At 42.6% G+C, this 18,326-nt stretch overlaps 1 protein-coding gene across 2 annotated transcripts in view; it reads right to left on the reverse strand.

Moving 5' to 3' along the window:
• The window catches only part of net1 (neuroepithelial cell transforming 1), a 39,265-nt gene that overhangs the window by 20,485 nt on the left and 454 nt on the right, over positions 1 to 18,326 (reverse strand). The window contains exons 1-2 of one of the 2 annotated variants that reach the window (XM_085769894.1): positions 9,982 to 10,010; positions 9,561 to 9,624 (exon numbers count right to left, since the gene is read on the reverse strand). In XM_085769894.1, coding sequence (XP_085626020.1) covers positions 9,561 to 9,624; positions 9,982 to 9,995 — 78 coding nt within the window. In that variant the 5' untranslated portion in view covers positions 9,996 to 10,010. Of the gene's footprint in view, positions 1 to 9,560; positions 9,625 to 9,981; positions 10,011 to 18,326 lie in introns of those variants that run through there. The other variant, XM_085769893.1, reaches the window with a different exon arrangement.

Below are 18,326 nucleotides of genomic sequence, written 5' to 3' on the forward strand. Positions count from 1 at the left end.
GTGAACAATGAATGGTGCAGGTCCCCTGCCCCTCAAAACACATCAAATACACAATCCAACAACTCCAAAATGCTCTTGTGACCTGCACATTCACCACGCTGTGAGATAATAATGTAACATTACGAGACAAAGTTGTTTTCGAGGCAAATGTGCAGCCGAACTACATTCCAGACACGGCTACTGGGTGGAGTGATTTCAAAAGTACAAGTAGTTCAGTATTTGCTTCATGTGTCGTAAAGTTACATAATTATGAAGTTTTGTACTTTTCTCTGTGTTGCTAACCCTCCTCCCGGCCGTGTGCATATGTGTTCAATGAAGCTGGCGAAAAAGCAATCCATGGAGCAGTGGATAAATAAATACGCTTTATGACTTGTTGTTTATTTGTGTAGTCTTATCTGTCATCAAAAAGAGATTACAGGTTACAGGTGCAGCAGAGACAAGAGCTAGGACGCCGAGTTGGAGCCTCTGATCTTGCAAGGTTAGTTTTTGGCCAAGAGACGTTAGGTGGAAGGCAGAGAGCCTCCATTCTCCCTGTTACAAGTTACAAGTCATTTATTTAACCAGCACTATTACTCCTACACTGTTTAATTAAGGGAAAAATGTAGCATAGTTAAGCTAAAAATCTTAAATAGTTCCTCTTTAATCGATAAGTAAAGACTATTTATGGCATTATTGTGAAAGCATTTACTTTACTAATAGTGCCTACAACTTTTGTACAGTACTGTATGCTGTAAATATACTGGATGTGAGGGGGTTATGGAAACACAAGTCTCCACAGTGGTGTTAGGTACAGTTCAGCAGGTCAGCAGCTCATTGTCTGTGAAGCGTGCGTGCTAAGTGTGAAAGCTCCCTCCAAGTTAAATATTGCCTTAAGCTTCGGTCTTACACATAAGATAAAAACCCACACTGGCGTAATCTCTGTGCAAAAACAAGACAACGGGGGCAGAGGGAGAAGAAAATTAGCCCGTCCCGTTCCTCCCACCTCTGGAAATCCCTCCGTCAGCAGCTCGCAGATAGGATAACACACTCCAAGCAGCGACTTGTCCAAGGGTTGCCTGGGTTCAATGTAAATACTCTGACTCAACCTAACACAACTCCCGCTCTGCGCTCATTACAGACACACACTGAGGCTATAGAGGAGCGTTCACAGGTTGCATTGTTACTCATCTGGGGAGCGACTGACAGATTTGTGTGTTGCATAAAAAACGAGTAATGAAGTCTACACACAACAGGAACACTGATGACGCTACAGCTACACGCACACTTTCAGACACCGGCAATGAGAGGTTTTTGCTTTTCCCTGTCTGCTGAGGAGTTTATTGCCTGCTATGACTCAGACAACATCACATATGTTACATACACGTCTCATGTTGCCATGACATCATGAGGCCGGGGCTTCAAAGAGAGCTAAATCCATCCTCCGACCTGACCACCTGCTCGCTCTGACCGAACCCTGTATTAGATAGGAGGCCGACCAGCCAAGAAAGGTTCAACACACACAGTTTGGTGAGAAAGGGGAGGATAAATATTTACTGAGCAGACAGGAAGAGGTGGAGGGAGAGAGAAAGAGAGAGAGAGAGATAAATAAAAGCCACAAAAAAGGAAAAAACAGACAAGTTTATGTCTGCAAATCAAATGTAAACATTCATGGAGGGGGTTGGCAGCGGTGCGACCTAACAGAGTGTATTGAGTTAGTCAGAGAGAATGAGAGATGCATTGTGAGGAGGTGCGCATAGAGAAAAAAAGCTACCCCCCACTGCCCCACCAGCCCTCTCCCAGTCGTCATTGTTCTGCTTCACTCACATGTAAATGACAGTAAAACAAAAAGCGGGTGACAAGGGGAAGTGTGGAGCTACAGGTATCCCGGGGGTCATACGTATACATTGGAGATTCATGCAGATGTTTGTGTAGGCAATCAGAGTTGGCATGATGCTACGTTGATTTCATACAAGCTGGAGAAAAAGGTGACCGGCCTTTAGCTTTAGATCACAACCAGTCTTTCTGGTTTCATGAATCTGGCAGGAAGGTGCTTGGAGAAGTCGCCACAGATGTTGTGTAGATTCAGGCTCAGAGGCAGAAGACACTGAGTCCATGACGTTGATATCAAAGCTCTGTGGGGGTCAGGCCGACCATCTGCTGCTGGACTCATACAACACAGTGCGGACGTCTCCCTGATGGATAATGATCTGAATATCTGAAGAGCTGAAAACTTCTGTCCAATATATTTAATGTTTGTTTTGACTGGTGTCGTTATCTGTTCTAAATCTCTCTGAAGTCAAGAGACTCCAGCTACAGGCTGTACAGGCTTCAGTGTTTTTAGTCGTACTGGATGAAATGAGGCCCTGAATTTTACCTCCGTAAAATTGCTTTGATTATAATATTTACTGTAAAAATTCTTCCTTCTATCATTGGTTCTCGCTTGTTCTTTTTCTTTGTCTGTCATGACATCACATGTGTAGTTATCTGCTAGCGAGTTGCCCAGCAGAGACAGACAGCCAGACTCAAACACTGTCTAGTCCACGGCTTCACATCTTGTAGTCGGAGATAATATCTCCTCAACAAACACAAACACAGAGCTCAGACCAGTGCACAGTGTCTGTTTTCAGTCTGCCCCCTCTGTAAACTAAGGAAGACTCTTGTTCAGGACACAGAAACCTACTCTTTAAAGGGATAGTTCAACATTTTGGCAAACTGGCCCGTTACCAAAATCCCTATAGTTTTAGGAGTAGGTTTGTTTCCTTTAATTGTCGATGCAAGATACTTTTAGAATGGTGGAGCAGAGCCGTGAGCTGCTCAGAGCTACGCTACGGAGGCTAATGGGATTTCTTGGTTTCCCTCATCAAACTCATCAAATACACAATCCAACAACTCCAAAACGCTCTGGTGGACAAGTTGTGACCTGCACATTCACCACGCTAAGACAGCTGTTTCCGATGCAAATGCAGAGACTGCTTGCCGAAAAACTGCCCCCGAGGGGAATGTGCATCAGCGGTTTTGCATGAATTTACCTCTAAAACAACTCTGTGTGGTAACGTTGTGTTATTATCTCATAGCGTGGTGAATGTGCAGGTCACAACTTGTCCACCAGAGCGTTTTGGAGTTGTTGGATTGTGTATTTGATGAGTTTGATGAGGGAAACCAAGAAATCCCATTAGCCTCCGTAGCGTAGCTCTGAGCAGCTCACGGCTCTGCTCCGCCGTTCTAAAAACAGCTTGCACCAACAATTACAGGTAACGAACCTACTGCTATGACTATAGGGATTATGGCAATGGGCAAATTTGCCAAAAATGTTGAACTATCCCTTTAACTTACTGATTCTTTGTGCACCTATGTAATAACACGATTCTTACAAAGTAGTTGATGCAGCTTTGAACTGAAGAATGTAACAAAGGGCCACTGTTTACAGAACAATTCAGCAGTTAAGATTTATGTTTACTGAAATAGGGCAGATCTTAGGATTTTAAAAATTGGTATCGGATCAGTCAAAAAAAAAAACCCTGCAGAAAATCATCTTTCCTGAGGCTATGACACTGTTTCCACAAATATGCTAAAAAATGATTTAATCTCTTTATGTAACACACCACACTTTCATTCTTGTATTGTGTTTCCTTCCCTAAAAAAGCCAATTAAAATATCAGTTTGGCTTAAAACACCTGGATCACGATGGGTCTCTGTTGAAATCTGACCTCTGACCGTGACCGCAGCATTACAACACGCCTTTATGATCCTCCATCGAGAGCTTATAAAACATCAAAGAACGCTGATGAAATAAAAAAAAATGAATTTCACTTCACACGTTTTATCAACTATTTAGAGACATTAATTGAAGATAACTGGACAACTGCAGTGCAACATCAAAGTGTGATGCATCCACAGGGGGATGATGCAGCTGTGCCGGGGTCCACTCCCTGACGGGGATGGAGGGGAGCGGCACCTCGGGGATGCTGCGAGTCATCGAGGTCAGGTGGTATAATAAATCCTCGCCGTCTAAGGAATGCCGAGGAATCTTCAGAGCAAAGGAAATAATTCTTCGTTTGAACACAAATTGCTGTTGATACGGGGACAAATCCTTCCCACAATAATTATCGATGTTTGTGGTGAAACAGCCAGCTGCGCCCCGGCGGCCGACAGCCACATTAAATCACGTCGTCTGATTAAAGCAGGAATGCCTCTTATCAGACCAGCCACTCTGGAGGGGCTGACATCTCTGGCCGTCTGAACTTGTTGCTCGACGAGACTTAAAAAAAAAAAAAACTCTGAATCTGACTCTCTCGGTCTTGTTAATTACCTTCGCATTCCACCAAATGGCAGTCTGGTTTGATCTGCTCCACCTTGGCACTGGGCTGGAAACCTGATTCGCATTCTTGCCATGACAGAAAGCCCATCAAGGCCTCGCGTCTGATGTAGTCAGAGAGAATGCAACAAGTGCCCGGGGAATGCTCGCCTCGCCTGCTTCCAAAAAGGTTCGCCTCGGGGGCCAACGCACCCCCACCCCACCTATACCTGGCCCTGCTCCAGCCCAGCAGACAGCAGTTTAAACACCACTTCAAAGCCCAAAGACCTGGGTAGAGATGTATTTAAAGGTCTGGCAAAATCAAGCGGAGAGTGGCGAGGGGGAAGGTGGGGCGATGGGGGGCGACCAGACAATGAGTCCTCCGGGATCCTTTTGCTGCTCGCTGCTAGATTTATAAGTGACAGGTAAATTAGAGCTGAAGAGGGGGGGGTGAGTAGATTGAAAGGGTGACCTAATGAGCTCCACATGCTTTCTGGTGGATGAGCTAAGCGTGCCATGTTTGTGAATCAAAGGCAGCAGGCTGGCACGAGATAAAGAGCCGCTGGCCCTCTGCCTACTTCGCTTTTTATTCCTCAGAAGAGCGATGGGGTTGTGTTTTTCGGCAGCTGTAAAACCCCTGGAATGCCCGCCGCTCTCGTCATGTTTTGCTCGCTCCTCTAATCTGTACGCTATTTTCTGTTTCTAATCAGCTCGTTTCATTTAAGGCCGACTGTAAAAAAAAAAAAAAAAAGAAAAGGCGGGCAGCAGTGCCGCGCCGGCCTCTCAGAGCCAGCAGCTCTCTGTAGGTCATTATGTTCCTCTGGAGTGGAGGAGGATAAGAAATCGGAGCAGGGCTGGATTTCCTTGATCCAGCGTTTTGGTCCGGGGCCACATGAGCAGGGCCGTGGTCGGGCTATGAGGAGTGAGGTATTAGATGGAGATACACACACTCGGTGCCGACAGCTGCCGAGGGAAAAACTGGACTTGACTTTAAAGTTAATTTTACGAGGACCGAGGCTGGTGACTGCTGTGAGGCAATTAGTGAAAAGGCCAGAGGACGAGCCGGGGAAATGTTTGAAACACAACACGTCTGACTCAAACAAAGACAATGTGAGCGAGACTTGTGCCAGTAATGCGCCCAACAGGCTCAACAAGTGCCACACCAACAATACAATATTCTCAGGTGCAGTTTGAGCAGCAGCCAGACGAGACGAGAGCCAATCGTGAACTTAAAAACCCCCAAAATATACTTGAAAAAACAAAACAAAACAAAAGATCTTTGGTTGAGTACACACACCAACTGCACACAGCAGTCTAATCAAACCAGTTTAAATGAGTCCTGTCACCACGTTTATCAGCAGATTATTCTGGGGCCAGTCACTGCTAATGTTTGTCCTTCTCATTGTTAAAGGGATAGTTCAACATTTTGCACACACATTGCCATAATCCCTACAGTTTTAGGAGTAGATTCATTTACTTTAATTGTCGGTGCAAGCTGTTTTTAGAAAATCCCATTAGAAATTCCATGAGCCTCCGTAGCATAGCTCTGAGCAGCTCACGGCTCTGCTCCGCCATTCTAAAAACAGCTTGCACCGACAATTAAAGGTAACGAACCTATACTCTAAAACTATAGGGATTATGGCAATGGGCCAGTTTGCCAAAATGTTGAACTATCCCTTTAAAAGCAGCAGCCTGCACCAACTACAGGTGAGGAGCTGCTATGTTCATGTTTGCAAATGAGTTAGAGTAAAGGTGTGATAACAGCGTTACGAGAGCAGGATCTTGTAGTAAATCCATAGTGAGTCAGTTCATACTCACACAGCTGCGCTACAGAGCTGGTTGTTGGTTGACTGGTTGAACTAGAGCAGTGCTGCAACACTGGACAAAACACACAAGATAAGCTGTGCTCCTCCTTATCTTAATGCCATGATTACGTGTTTTGTGCTGTTCTCCTGTAAACATGTACATGCCTGCACACATTTGTACGCTGATTTTAAGAGATTCTCGAAAACAATATATATTCATGACTAAATAAGTAACAATTCAAAGGTAAATTTGAGAAGAAAAAGAAAAGAGCATCATTTGTTAATATTCATTAAGAGCTTAATGGTCTGCTTTATCTTGACTGTGTGGGTGTGGCTTCTCCAGATTTGACTGACAGGGTTGGTTACATGCACAAACACCACAGCAACGGTCATTACATAATGAGTCGAAAGAGTCTGAACACACAGACAGAAGTCTCTTGTGTTGAATTTCTACTAAATATAGTAAAAACAGATTTTTGGTCTTTACCATTTGCTCTTGTGTGTGTGTGTGTGTGTGTGTGTATTTTTATCAGTTCAGCTAACCACAGAGCATTACTCCAGTGATAATAAACCATTTCCCCTTATTTATATGACCTATTGGATTGTTTCCCAACCTGGGGTTCGGGCACCAGAGATCTCAGGGGGTTCGCAGAGCTTTGTCTGCAGCTTTGTGAGGGTTGTGAGGGCATCAAAATGATATTTGTGCATAGTAAAATGTAAAAATCCCAGTAACACACCCATATTGATAATCAGAATTATATAAACAAAGTAATTGCTGTTTATTTGTGTACATAAACACACAGACAAAGGTCTCTTGTGTACAAAATTCTGTAAAAACAGATTTTCAGTCTTTACTGTTTGCTCTTGTGCATGTATATATTCATCAGTTCAGCTGACCATGTAGGGATGTCACGATTACTTGTTTTCACAATTAATGGCAGTATTAAACGCCACAATTAATTAATCGTAAAGATTCCTAAATACCGTCACTTTCAGAAAAAGATTATGTCGGAACCATATCGGCAGATGTGCACCAAAGTAAAGGAAAATGCACAGATGCTGGTCCATTTATGTAACATAACACATTAGGAATTTAAATGTTAGTGTGTCATTTGTAATTTAAAAAAAAATGATTAAAATAAACTTAAACATTTGGTATAGATGATAAAAAATGACTTAAATTACTTTCAAACACTTAATAATATCTGGTCCTATAAGAGATTAGTAATGTATTTTAACTATATTTGATTTTACACATTAATTGTGTTGTGAAATATATTGATGCATAATAATCGTGATAATTCTAACACCGTGATTATTTCTCTGACAATAATCGTACCAGAAAAATCTATAATCATGACATCCCTACCACAGAGCACTACTTAAGTGATAATAAACCATTTCAGGTCCGACAGCGGCCTGGTTGTGTTGCAGGAAGTCAGTCTGCTCCAGGTGGCTGGGTGCTGGACTACAAACCTGATTTCATGAAACAAGCCTATAATTTCCTACCTCATCTGTAAAGTGCAGACAGCTACTATAAAACATGTACTTGCACTTTGTCTGTTGCTAAGTAAGTTGCCCACAAGGCTGGTTGATGCCGTGGCCTGTACCTGTAATTATAAGAAACTGTCAGTGGAGGGAAACTAATGAGCTGTTAATTGTATGGCATTATACCTGGCTATGACATAATGGTGAATGACATCATGGTAAAAAAAAATATCAGACTCTCATGTCAGGACAGTTTCAGCCAGTTCATCTGAAACATGTCTGATTTTTACAAGTAGTTTGAAGCTGAAACACAGAATTAAGAATTCATGCTATGAGGTTTTTGGCTGAGGCTTCACCATTACATCTCAAAGCAGCTGTTCAGCACCGAGGATAATAGACCAGAGGTAAAACACTAAAATAAACGTGCACCCACTCTCCACGTGAGCTTCACAATTAATAAATGTGAGGGACACTTATCAAAAATCTTTGTTTATGCTCCGCTTCCCTGTTTAAAGAAAAGAATAGCAGCTGGTGTATTGTTAGCCTGTAGGGTTCAGGCACTAAGAGACAGTTTGTGAGTTTCTTTTTTATCATGGACGGATGAGTTTTGCTGCTGTGACGTTGTCTTTTCTCAGTTTGCATCACAATAACTAAGATTTATTTAGCTTATTGAATTTGAAGAATTTGCTCAAACTCATCCTCAAAAATAACTCAAATTGTTCAAATCTAGTTTTGTTTTTTTTAATATTCTGGACGATGCTCAACATGTCCAAAACAAGCAGAAGTAAATCAGACATTTCTCCTGCAGTCTGGGTGGTTTATCTGGGTTACCGTGGCCGTGGGCCAGCGAGGAGCCGCCTTTTCATCACTGTGACAGGGAACAGCGATACGGCTTCCTGGACCGCGTTGAAAACTCCCGAGGTGAGAGATTTAAAGCCGAGAGACGCTGTTATGATGGGAAGCAGCGCTCAAGTGTGTTTGCACGAGAGGACAGAAGTCAACCAGGAGCCAAGTCAGAGAAATGAGCAGACCATAAATGTACATAGGATGATACATGTGCTGTACATCACACATATGGAGCCAATAAAGCAGGTGCCTTTTGTTGCTTTGGTGGACCTGGTTCATATTATATATTATTTACTTCCTGGTCACCCCTCTGCTGTAGGTTGTTATGACTTGTGATTAACGAGCTAAAATGTGTCTGTGCCCTGCAGGTGGTCGAATATGATGTGCAAACCGGTGCGATGAGGCCTGTACTCGCCAGTGATGGGAATAACAGTGTTTGAAATAATGGCGTTACTAACGGTGCTACTTTTTTCAGTAACAAGTAATCAAAAATGTTACAGTTTCCCCCGTTACAACGCTGTTATGACAATAAAATGCATTGTTACGCTGTTACTTGACTCAAGAAAAGAAATAGAGGTAAATTCATGCAAAACCGCTGATGCATGTTCCCGTCGGGAGCAGTTTTTCATCAAGCAGTCTCTGCATTTGCCTCGAAAACAACTCTGTCTGGTAACCTTCTGTTATTATCTCATAGTGTGGTGAATGTGCAGGTCACAACTTGTCCACCAGAGCGTTGTGGAGTTGTTGGATTGTGTATTTGATGAGTTTGATGAGGGAAACCAAGAAATCCCATGAGCCTCCGTAGCGTAGCTTCTAGCAGCTCGCGGCTCTGCTCCGCCGTTCTAAAAATAACTTGCAACAACATTTAAAGGTAATGAACCTACTGCTAAGACTATAGGGATTATGGCAATGGGCTAATTTGCCAAAATGTTGAACTATCCCTTTAAGATCAGCGGCTGAGTGCATTGGTTAGTGCAGTAGTTAGATAAACGGGGTTAGGAGGGGAAGTCCAAGTAGGCTAATTTGACATATTTGAGATAACAATAGTTACTTTAATTGTAATTCATTACTTTTATCATGTAGTAACTCAGTTTCTAACTCAGTAACTAGTAACTATAACTAATAACGTGCCCAACACTGGTACTCACCAGACTGAAGTCCCACTGCGGCCCCGGGGTGAGGAAGGTGAAGGAGCTTCCTCTTCGCAGAGACCTGTGTGATAATCAAAATAAAGAAGATAAAAGGAGGGTCAGACTACAGTGCATCAAAACCACAGAGTCTACAGACTTCATCACGGCCTCTCAAGGCCTCAGTGTTATTTCAAGAGGGGGCCCCACTGTGCTGTGAGTAAACATGACTCCAACCCAACTGTGAGAACATCGGAGAAGCTTCAAATGAATGTGAACCACGGCTGGACTGCACCCTGACCTAAAGTCCCGGTCGGGGAGTGAGTAAAGCCTCTAACTCGGTGAGTTCAAAGCATTCGTGAGGCGATAAGACGGGAACTGTGACTCAGAGAACAGAGGTTTGTCCTGGGAAAGAAACATCCATCCACCTCCCGTTACCTACCACAGCCTCAGCATGGCGTCGCTGCAGCGCCGGCCGGTCCTCCAAAAACCAGATCGGGATGCACCCAGTCAGTCAGAGCGGAAAGGGCAACATGACCCCCCCCCCCTCCAAAGTCTGCTTGGTCAGCCCACTAAGCCGTCCTCAGACCGAGGACCCCGGTGACATTTGAAGGAGGAGTCCTTTATCCAACACCTTCCTCCCTCCCTGAGACCTTGGACGGCACCCAGATGTCTTTTTGTTGGGAGATGTTCTGAAAGGGGAGAGGTTTGCCTTTTTTGGGACTACACCGTGGTGGTGGTGGTGGGGGGATCGTCCGGTCTGAACACTCCCCCTTCCAAAAAAGCACTGCAGCCATGCGTATTGTAAATCCCTCTCATGTCAAACAATTTATCTTCAATCCCTGTGATTATTACAGTGTTACAACGAGGTTAGGCCTGGATCAGGCTGCGCTGGGGCCCATTACACAACACACGGACCTGAGACAAAACATCAAAGCAGAGCCCAGATCTGTCCTGTTATGTACCAACAACACACTGGATTTGTTTTATTGAAGCGCTATTTCACACTGATGAGATCCTTTCAATGAGAGGCGTGCCTCACACAGCCATACATGGCCACAGCAGAGCAACTTATGAAACTGTGTAAGAGAAGACAAGGTGGAGGTTTTTGTGTGACCTTTTCATGACCTGGACTTTTGATTTTATTATATTAATGCCACTTATACAACAGTGTGCATAATGCAAACTCTTCCAACAACCAAACAACCCACTATTCTCCATAACCGTGTCATGCAACCTATTTGACATCGTTTCATATGCAGCTACGTTACATAATTCAGTCACCCGATCTCAAACCGGGTGGTTCTCCAAGTTTCTTCCAGGACGATCTGTAAAACACCACCAGTAAGATGAATTTTAATGTCACTAATTTGGGAACACGAGCCCATATTTGAACTGATGTGAAAATGCAAACAGAAGACGACATGTTGAGACACCACGGAGTGTGTTTAAAGGAACTATCACGCAACCGTGGCTCATCGAATCCCTGCGCCGTGAATCAAACTTCACTCTCATGCAGGACTCACGCTTTATCAGAAATGGTATCAGAACAGTTTATAATACTGAAGACTTATGTCACAGGGGGAGAGTGGGGGGGGGCTGCAGAACCATGAGCATGCAGAGAATGCTGAGCTGCTCAGAAACACTTGTTCTATGTGTGTGTGCGTGTGTGTGTGCGTGTGTGTGTGTGTCGGCCAAGCGCTGCTCGTAAGGCTGAGTCATTCCAGTCATGCTGTCACTGGGCTTCTGTTGCTTCAGGCGGCGTTTATCAAACGAGACAGCAGCTGTCCTCCAGTCAGCGCTGCTGGCTGCTGCTGCGCTGCCTGCACCCGTTCACACCTCCCTAACATGGGCTGGTGGTGGAGAGGGGGGGTCGTCCATCAGCATTTACTGGACTCACTTATTATCTAGCCATTTCATATTGGTAAGGATGTTACGTAGAGCTCGTATAGCATAGTAGATGGGCAAAGTGATGGGGTTGATAAAAGATGCTGCAAAGGTGCCAAAATATTCCAACCCCAATGTATCAAGATTTTTTGTAGATAAAAATGTATAGCTCTCCCTCTTCTTAGAGATATATGGGTCAGTGACAAATAAAAAAAATATTTTTATATAAATGAAAAAAAAAATGCATGCAATGCATCACATTTGTTAAAATGTACACTTTGCATTCATGTTGGTTTTATGTCATTTGAAATGACATTTAAACCATTTTTTTAACTAAAGTAAGACTGAATGCCCTGAAAATGTCACATGGTGTAACCACAAAAGAATGATAAATACCTAATAAATATTTTATCCACCTAAAGTGGATTTAAATGTACTTCTAAAAACTATACTTCTTCTTCTCACTGAGCAGGATTTATTCTAAAACCATTTCTTTTCTAAAGAAAGTGTGACAAATTATGTAAATATTTGTCAAGAAACATATAGTTGCATTAAAAAACTCCACATTTGAGTCCAAATATATTTTCCTGTACATAGGGGGGGGGAAAAATCCGGTTACACCACATGACACTGGGTAGCATCACGTAATTGACTCATATAGCCTACATATTTATTTATTTTTTTATAGAATATATTTTTATTCTATCTTACTTTGCACAGTACAGATTAGTCGCAACACCATTTCACTGCTGTTGTACTTGCATGTGACAAATAAATCTTTTTTAATCTTCTAATATTTACAGCTTGACAACTGACTTGCAATCTATTATCAGTTTTATGTCAATTAACTGTTAATTGCTTTAGCTCCACGGAGAACTCAGTTGAGCTGTGTGACAGTTAATTTACTCATCACTACAGTGCCAATCAGCAGCAGTTAGTATCAGCACTTTTGAATGGACCACTGTTACTGCAGAACAAAAAGGCCTGGCAGCAATTAACACAACCCCGCTGAGTCCAGTAGCTGCTCCACAGGAAGTGAGACATTTTACGGTTCGGTAACAGTAACAGCGGTTTGTGTGGTGGTGGCGGGTGGGGGGTGGCGGTTTTTGGTTTATTAGAGCTGCTTGTTAACTGATGACATTTATAGTAACAGCAGCGAGTGAGAAGCTGGAGGTGGAGGTTAACGGGGTGTTTAATAATAAGACACTCATCCTGCTGCACCGAGAGCTGTTTAAAAGCTCCAACTCATCTCAACAGTATGAGGTGTGCAACTTGGACTATGTTTGTATCTGCTCCTTCTCTCTCTCTCTTTCTTTTTTTCCCTCTTTCTCTTTTTTTTCTTGTATCGTTATATACTGTATTTTAAATAGCTTTTCTCTACATAAGTAACTGGTAACACCAGGGTGGGGTCACTCTATAATCTCTCTTTGGGTTTCTGACCTCACCTACCTTCCTACTCTATATGAACTGTTTACCGTTTGGTTTATACATGTGCAACTAAATAAATTTAAAAAAGGGTGTGATTGCATCTGAGAAATAATAAACAATAATATTCTCAAGTCCACAAGTGTTAAGCACTGTTGTAGTTGTGTGAGAGCCTTACATAACTAAGTGCTATCAGCAACAATGAGGAGACAGGTGGGTGAAACCGAGGACCGAGGCTCTGTTTGACTAAGGTGGGTGTAGAGTTCCAGCTGGGACCACCCATGTTGGGGCCGTATGCACCGATGCTCCTGTAAGGTGTTTAGGATAAACAGCATGTGTTGTGGAAAAACAGCAACAGCTTTTTGGGAGAGGAGGAAAAATGAGAAGCTCCGTGGGTGTCCGACCTAGAGAGACAAGTGAGGGGTCAAAGGTCGCTGCAGGTGTTGCTCAGATTTAACTGTCAGTGCTGAATTAATGTGACACTCCTCCTGAGCACCGGTGTCCTCTAATCTCCGTTTAGCCACTAAACATAACGATTTATTCTGTTGATCTTTAAACGATGTGAGCGACATAATCAGATTTAAAGGGATATTTCAACATTTTGGCAAATTTGCCTATTGCCATAAGCCACTTAGTTTTAATTGTTGGTGCAAGCTGTTTTGAGATCGGTGGGGCAGAGACGCGAGCTGCTCAGCTAACGCAACGGAGGTGCATGGTATTTCTATGTTTCCCTCATCAAACTAAATATACACAATCCAACAACTCCAAAATGCTCTTGTGGACAAGTTGTGACCTGCACATTCACCACGCTATGAAATAACGTATAATTATGTAACATTACGACACATGAAGCAAATACTCAGAACTACTTTCGCTTTTGAAGTCACTCTGCCGAGCAGCCGTGTCGGTAATGTAGTTCTGGTTACGTATTTACCTCGAAAACAACTCTGTCCAGTAACGTTCCATTATTATTTCATAGCGTGGTGAATGTGTTGTTGGATTGTGTATTTGTTGAGTTTGATGAGAGAAAGCCCAGAAATACTGCGTGCTGCCGTGCAGAGCTCACGTCTCTGCCCCACAGATCTCAAAACAGCTTGCACCAACAATTAAAGGTAATGAACCTACCCCTACTATAGGGATTATGGCAATAGGTGAATTTGCCAAAATGGTGAAATATCCCTTTTAATCATAGAGGCACAAACCTCAAATATATCCTGGTTTCAGGCTCTCAAATGGGAGAATTTGATGATTGATCATCAATCACTACACAAAAAAATGTCATGACGTTGCTGAAAAATGACATGCACTGGTTCACGAGCCAGGACACACTCACTGTATGACATCTTCATACCCGAGTTCAACACATTAGCATATTTGTCATTGTGGTGTCAGCAGACGTGCCGGGAATCTCACTGTAAACCACTCGACTGCTCATCGACTTCATCTCACTGTTAGCCTAAACAACGGTTGTAAAAGCCGCCGGCGCTGGAGCGGATGAGCATATTTGTAATAAAGGAGGTTTGAGGAAGTGAACTCATCATCGGAAGGCCACCAGTGAGATGTAACCCCCCCCACACACACACACACACACCCTCAACCCCACCTCCTCCTCCTTCAACTGCTATACTGCTCTCGTTGGACAGTTGTAGACTGTCAAGAGAGAGAGAGAGCATCAGCAGGTGTTCAGAGAAACTCGAGGCTGCAGCAGTGTTAACGTTAGACAGAGGAAGACCAGGGTAGAACCAGGTGATAAAGAGACTATGAGGCAGAAATTACTTATTAGGAGGCCGAGGGTATGAGTATCAACGATTAAAGGAGACATATTATGCATATTTTACTGCTTTTTGCTTACCATTGTGTCAGTTTTGAAAGCCTACAGAGAAGTTCTGCATGATTTTCAGCTCCAAAAACTCCTCAGTTGTCTTGTACGAATGTCAAGAAAAATCCCGGGTTAGGGTTAAGGCAAAACGCTTTGTTTTGGCTGAAACTTTGTAAAATTTCAAGTTAGGGGCCACTGTGCTCCTAGTGAAAAATGGTAGTCTGAAGCCCTGTGTTGTGGGCAGGTGTTGTGGGCAGATCACTTACAATTTGGGCATTGGTCCTAATTACACGGCACAACCTGACATCAGGTTTTGCACAAATCTCGCTGAGATCCCGTCGCCGAGCGTTCAGAGAGACTGGAAACCATGTGAAATCTCGTTGGTGGATTGCAGAGGTTCAGCATGGACATATGACATTATAACATTATAACATTGTAAGGATGTTCTAAAATATGGAACAGCATAATATGTCTCCTTTAAAGTACGTTATTGGCTCTGGGTCCTAAAGAATCAAAATATGGTCAGTGCAGTCCTTGATATTGTACTTAATTCATTCTTACAAAGTTGATCATTATCTCAATAGCAAATTGGCAAATCGAGACTTAAAGACTGATTAGTATCCTTGGAGCTCTTTGTTTATCTTTGTTTAGTGTGTGTTAATGTCCTGTGTATTATAAAGGCTTAACCTGGCCTTTTCTGTCCTCGAATCTCTAAGAAAGCGAAAGCTCCTGATAATGCAGCGAATATATGATCTCACTCTCACATCTCCTGTAACTACAGGTCGAAGACTAAAGGTCGACCAGTGGCCTGGTTCTTTGGTGACATCATCCTGGCTACAAACCTGCAGGTTCGCTTCAAGTGAGTACGTCAACAGTTTGTCTTTTCTTTTTCTTTCTTTCTTTCAATGGGCCTTGAAGAGAGAAACCAAATCCCTGCTCACTCTTTGTAAATTGCCCGTGGACAGATGAGCAACAACTAAACATCTGCAACTAGGTTCTTCAAAGAGAAGCAGATATATATACATATGACTGGTTCCATTACCTGTGTATTGTGCAATGTACAAAACAACTAATGAAAACATCTCCGCAAACGATGACATCATTATGTTTCATTAGATATGTGGTTTTCCACTCCATGCATGTAATTTCACCATGATATAAGTAACTACATAATGTACTCTACTGACAGAGACCGGTATCTAACAAAGGAAACCCTACAACACACCCACACACACTGACAAAAACACTGACACGCAGCGACGTCACCATCCAGCAGTCCAACAAAGGTTGCACTCTGCTCATCACTTCACTTATTCCCCAAAGGACAGGTAAACAAACACGTGTGACAGGGTGAACACCAACAACCCACTTTCTAATGTCACTTCATGTCGTCTCTTCACTGACGCACATCAGTACCAGTCCAGCGTTTGGACACACACAACAGCACTGATGCTGAAAGAAAAGAAAAACAACCAAAAGGTAAACACTGCGACGTCCCCGTACGGCGAGCACTTTAGAAACCCGATACGTGTAATTTATTCACGAATACGTGATTGATGTCACCACACATTCCTTGGCCGCCACAAGTCAGGGGGACAAAGGTTGTTTCTGCTCCTATGTGTGAAGGGAAGTGTTAGTGGACCCCGCCGCCCGTGAGTCAGTGCATTAGCATCCCACTTAGCCCAGCCCTTGTTTGTTAAAGCGGGCTAGATCTGAAACTGAACTTTCTACTCACCCCACCTCCACCCACATGTCCTCTCCTGTGTCTTTTTCAACTGATACCGCGGACGACACAAGCAGGAACACAACACAACACAGTAGGAGTCACTCACACGGTGCAGGTATTTAGTGCTGCATAAAGGAAGCAAACTGCTATTCAAGCAACATATTTCCACTGTGAACTTTATCTGCTCGTGTTTGGCAACGAGACCACTCAGAAATCAATAAACCCGCTGCCAGTCTCGTATTTTAATGTCAGTATCACATGGGAATATTCAAGACTGATTTTCTCTCACTCAACATTTATGCTTTTTTTTTTTTTTTCCATTAGCCATTTTATTGCAGTCAAATACTGGGCGGGGGGTCAACTATGGGGTGATGTTTTTTCCATGTTTGTCTGCAGAGCTGGTTGGGCACTGGGCAGCACTGGGACACTTTGGCACACGATATGGAAAACTGTTCCAAAAAAAAAAAAGAAAAGTCCAACATAAATGCTCCCAGTGCTTTATTTTTCCAAAACATTACTGATTACTCTGATGTTACCCACCAGTCTGAGAATCTACCCCCCCAAATAAATTTCATTGTGTATGATTGAACTCCAGGACACTAAAGATCTGGTCACATGTATGTATACATACTGGTCTGGAGAGGTTATGTTTGTGTTGCCTGGATACGTTTATTTTTATTTTTTTGATTCAATGATCAACAGAGGTAGGGTTGGATACCAATGCCCACACACTGAGCTTACTATTATGAGCACTACCATGGGAATTTCAAATGTCTCGTCTCTCCATAAATGGAGATGAGTCAGTTTTATTGGCTAAGAGCTAAGAGCTTTATCTGTAGAACTGTTTTTTTACTTTCTAATCATCATGGTTGTTGTTGTTAATAATTCTTAGGAGTTTTACTCACAGAATGCCTGGGTTAAATTTTTTTCAAGTTGAAGCAAAACTCATAAGACTATTGGTTGCTCTTATTAGATGTGATTGATCTCTTCCAAGAAATGCTCTCCTTCTGCTGAAATGAGACGTCAGATTACGGCCACTGTTTTAGAACAAGCAAAGACGGATAGTATATAGATTATCTTTGGAACAAGATTTCCCCAGAATGGTTTGTCATACACAGGGGTGGGCATGTAAGTTTCGTTTTGAAACGGGCTCAAAAAAATAAATAAAATCATTGATCTCTAACTGTCTGACTAAAAACGGGCAAAAGCAACATGAAATATGTAATCAAATAGTTAGTAGGCCTAATGCCCCTATTAATATGCAGTATGCAAAAATTATATGGACATGTCAACTAGGGGTGTAAGAAAATATCAATACACTAAAATGTTGCAATAGCCTACTTTATGAGGTGATACTGTGTTGATACTTTGAAGTGCTCTGTTGATAATTTAACAATTGTTTACATGGTGAAAGTGGTTTTATGTTGTACTTGAGCCTAAAAAAAATAAAATAAGGGCACATCCACTGTGCAGATGGCACAAAACATATTTACTGGGATGTAGGATGCTACACGAACTCTGAAATATAAATGCAGGTGTAGCTGAGTCATACAAATAAACTGTGTTAGTGCATACCAAATTGTGTGATCCTTGTGCTATAGAGAGTTTAAATAAAAATATACTTTGTTAAAATAAAAAAGGGCATATTGATTTTAATGTTGCGGCCGAAAACCCTACCAATGACAGCAGATAAACAGCAGGAAATTTAACCCAGTGCAGAAATAAAAGGGTTCAGGTGGCAGTCGAGGCACAGGCGGTGGCGCCACACTGAGCCTCTGCTGACATCTAGTGGCGGCTCGACGCAACTGATAATAATTGCACACGCTTAAAAACAATGTAAAACACAGTGTATATAGCTCTAATTATATCATTTAAAACCTATATCGTACTCTGTGCTATTTAAAATAAATAATTTTGTCGATTAAAGAGT

Source organism: Trachurus japonicus, chromosome 23 (assembly GCF_045865225.1).
Source record: "Trachurus japonicus isolate A0001 chromosome 23, Traja_1.0".
NCBI classification, from domain to species: Eukaryota; Metazoa; Chordata; class Actinopteri; order Carangiformes; family Carangidae; genus Trachurus; species Trachurus japonicus.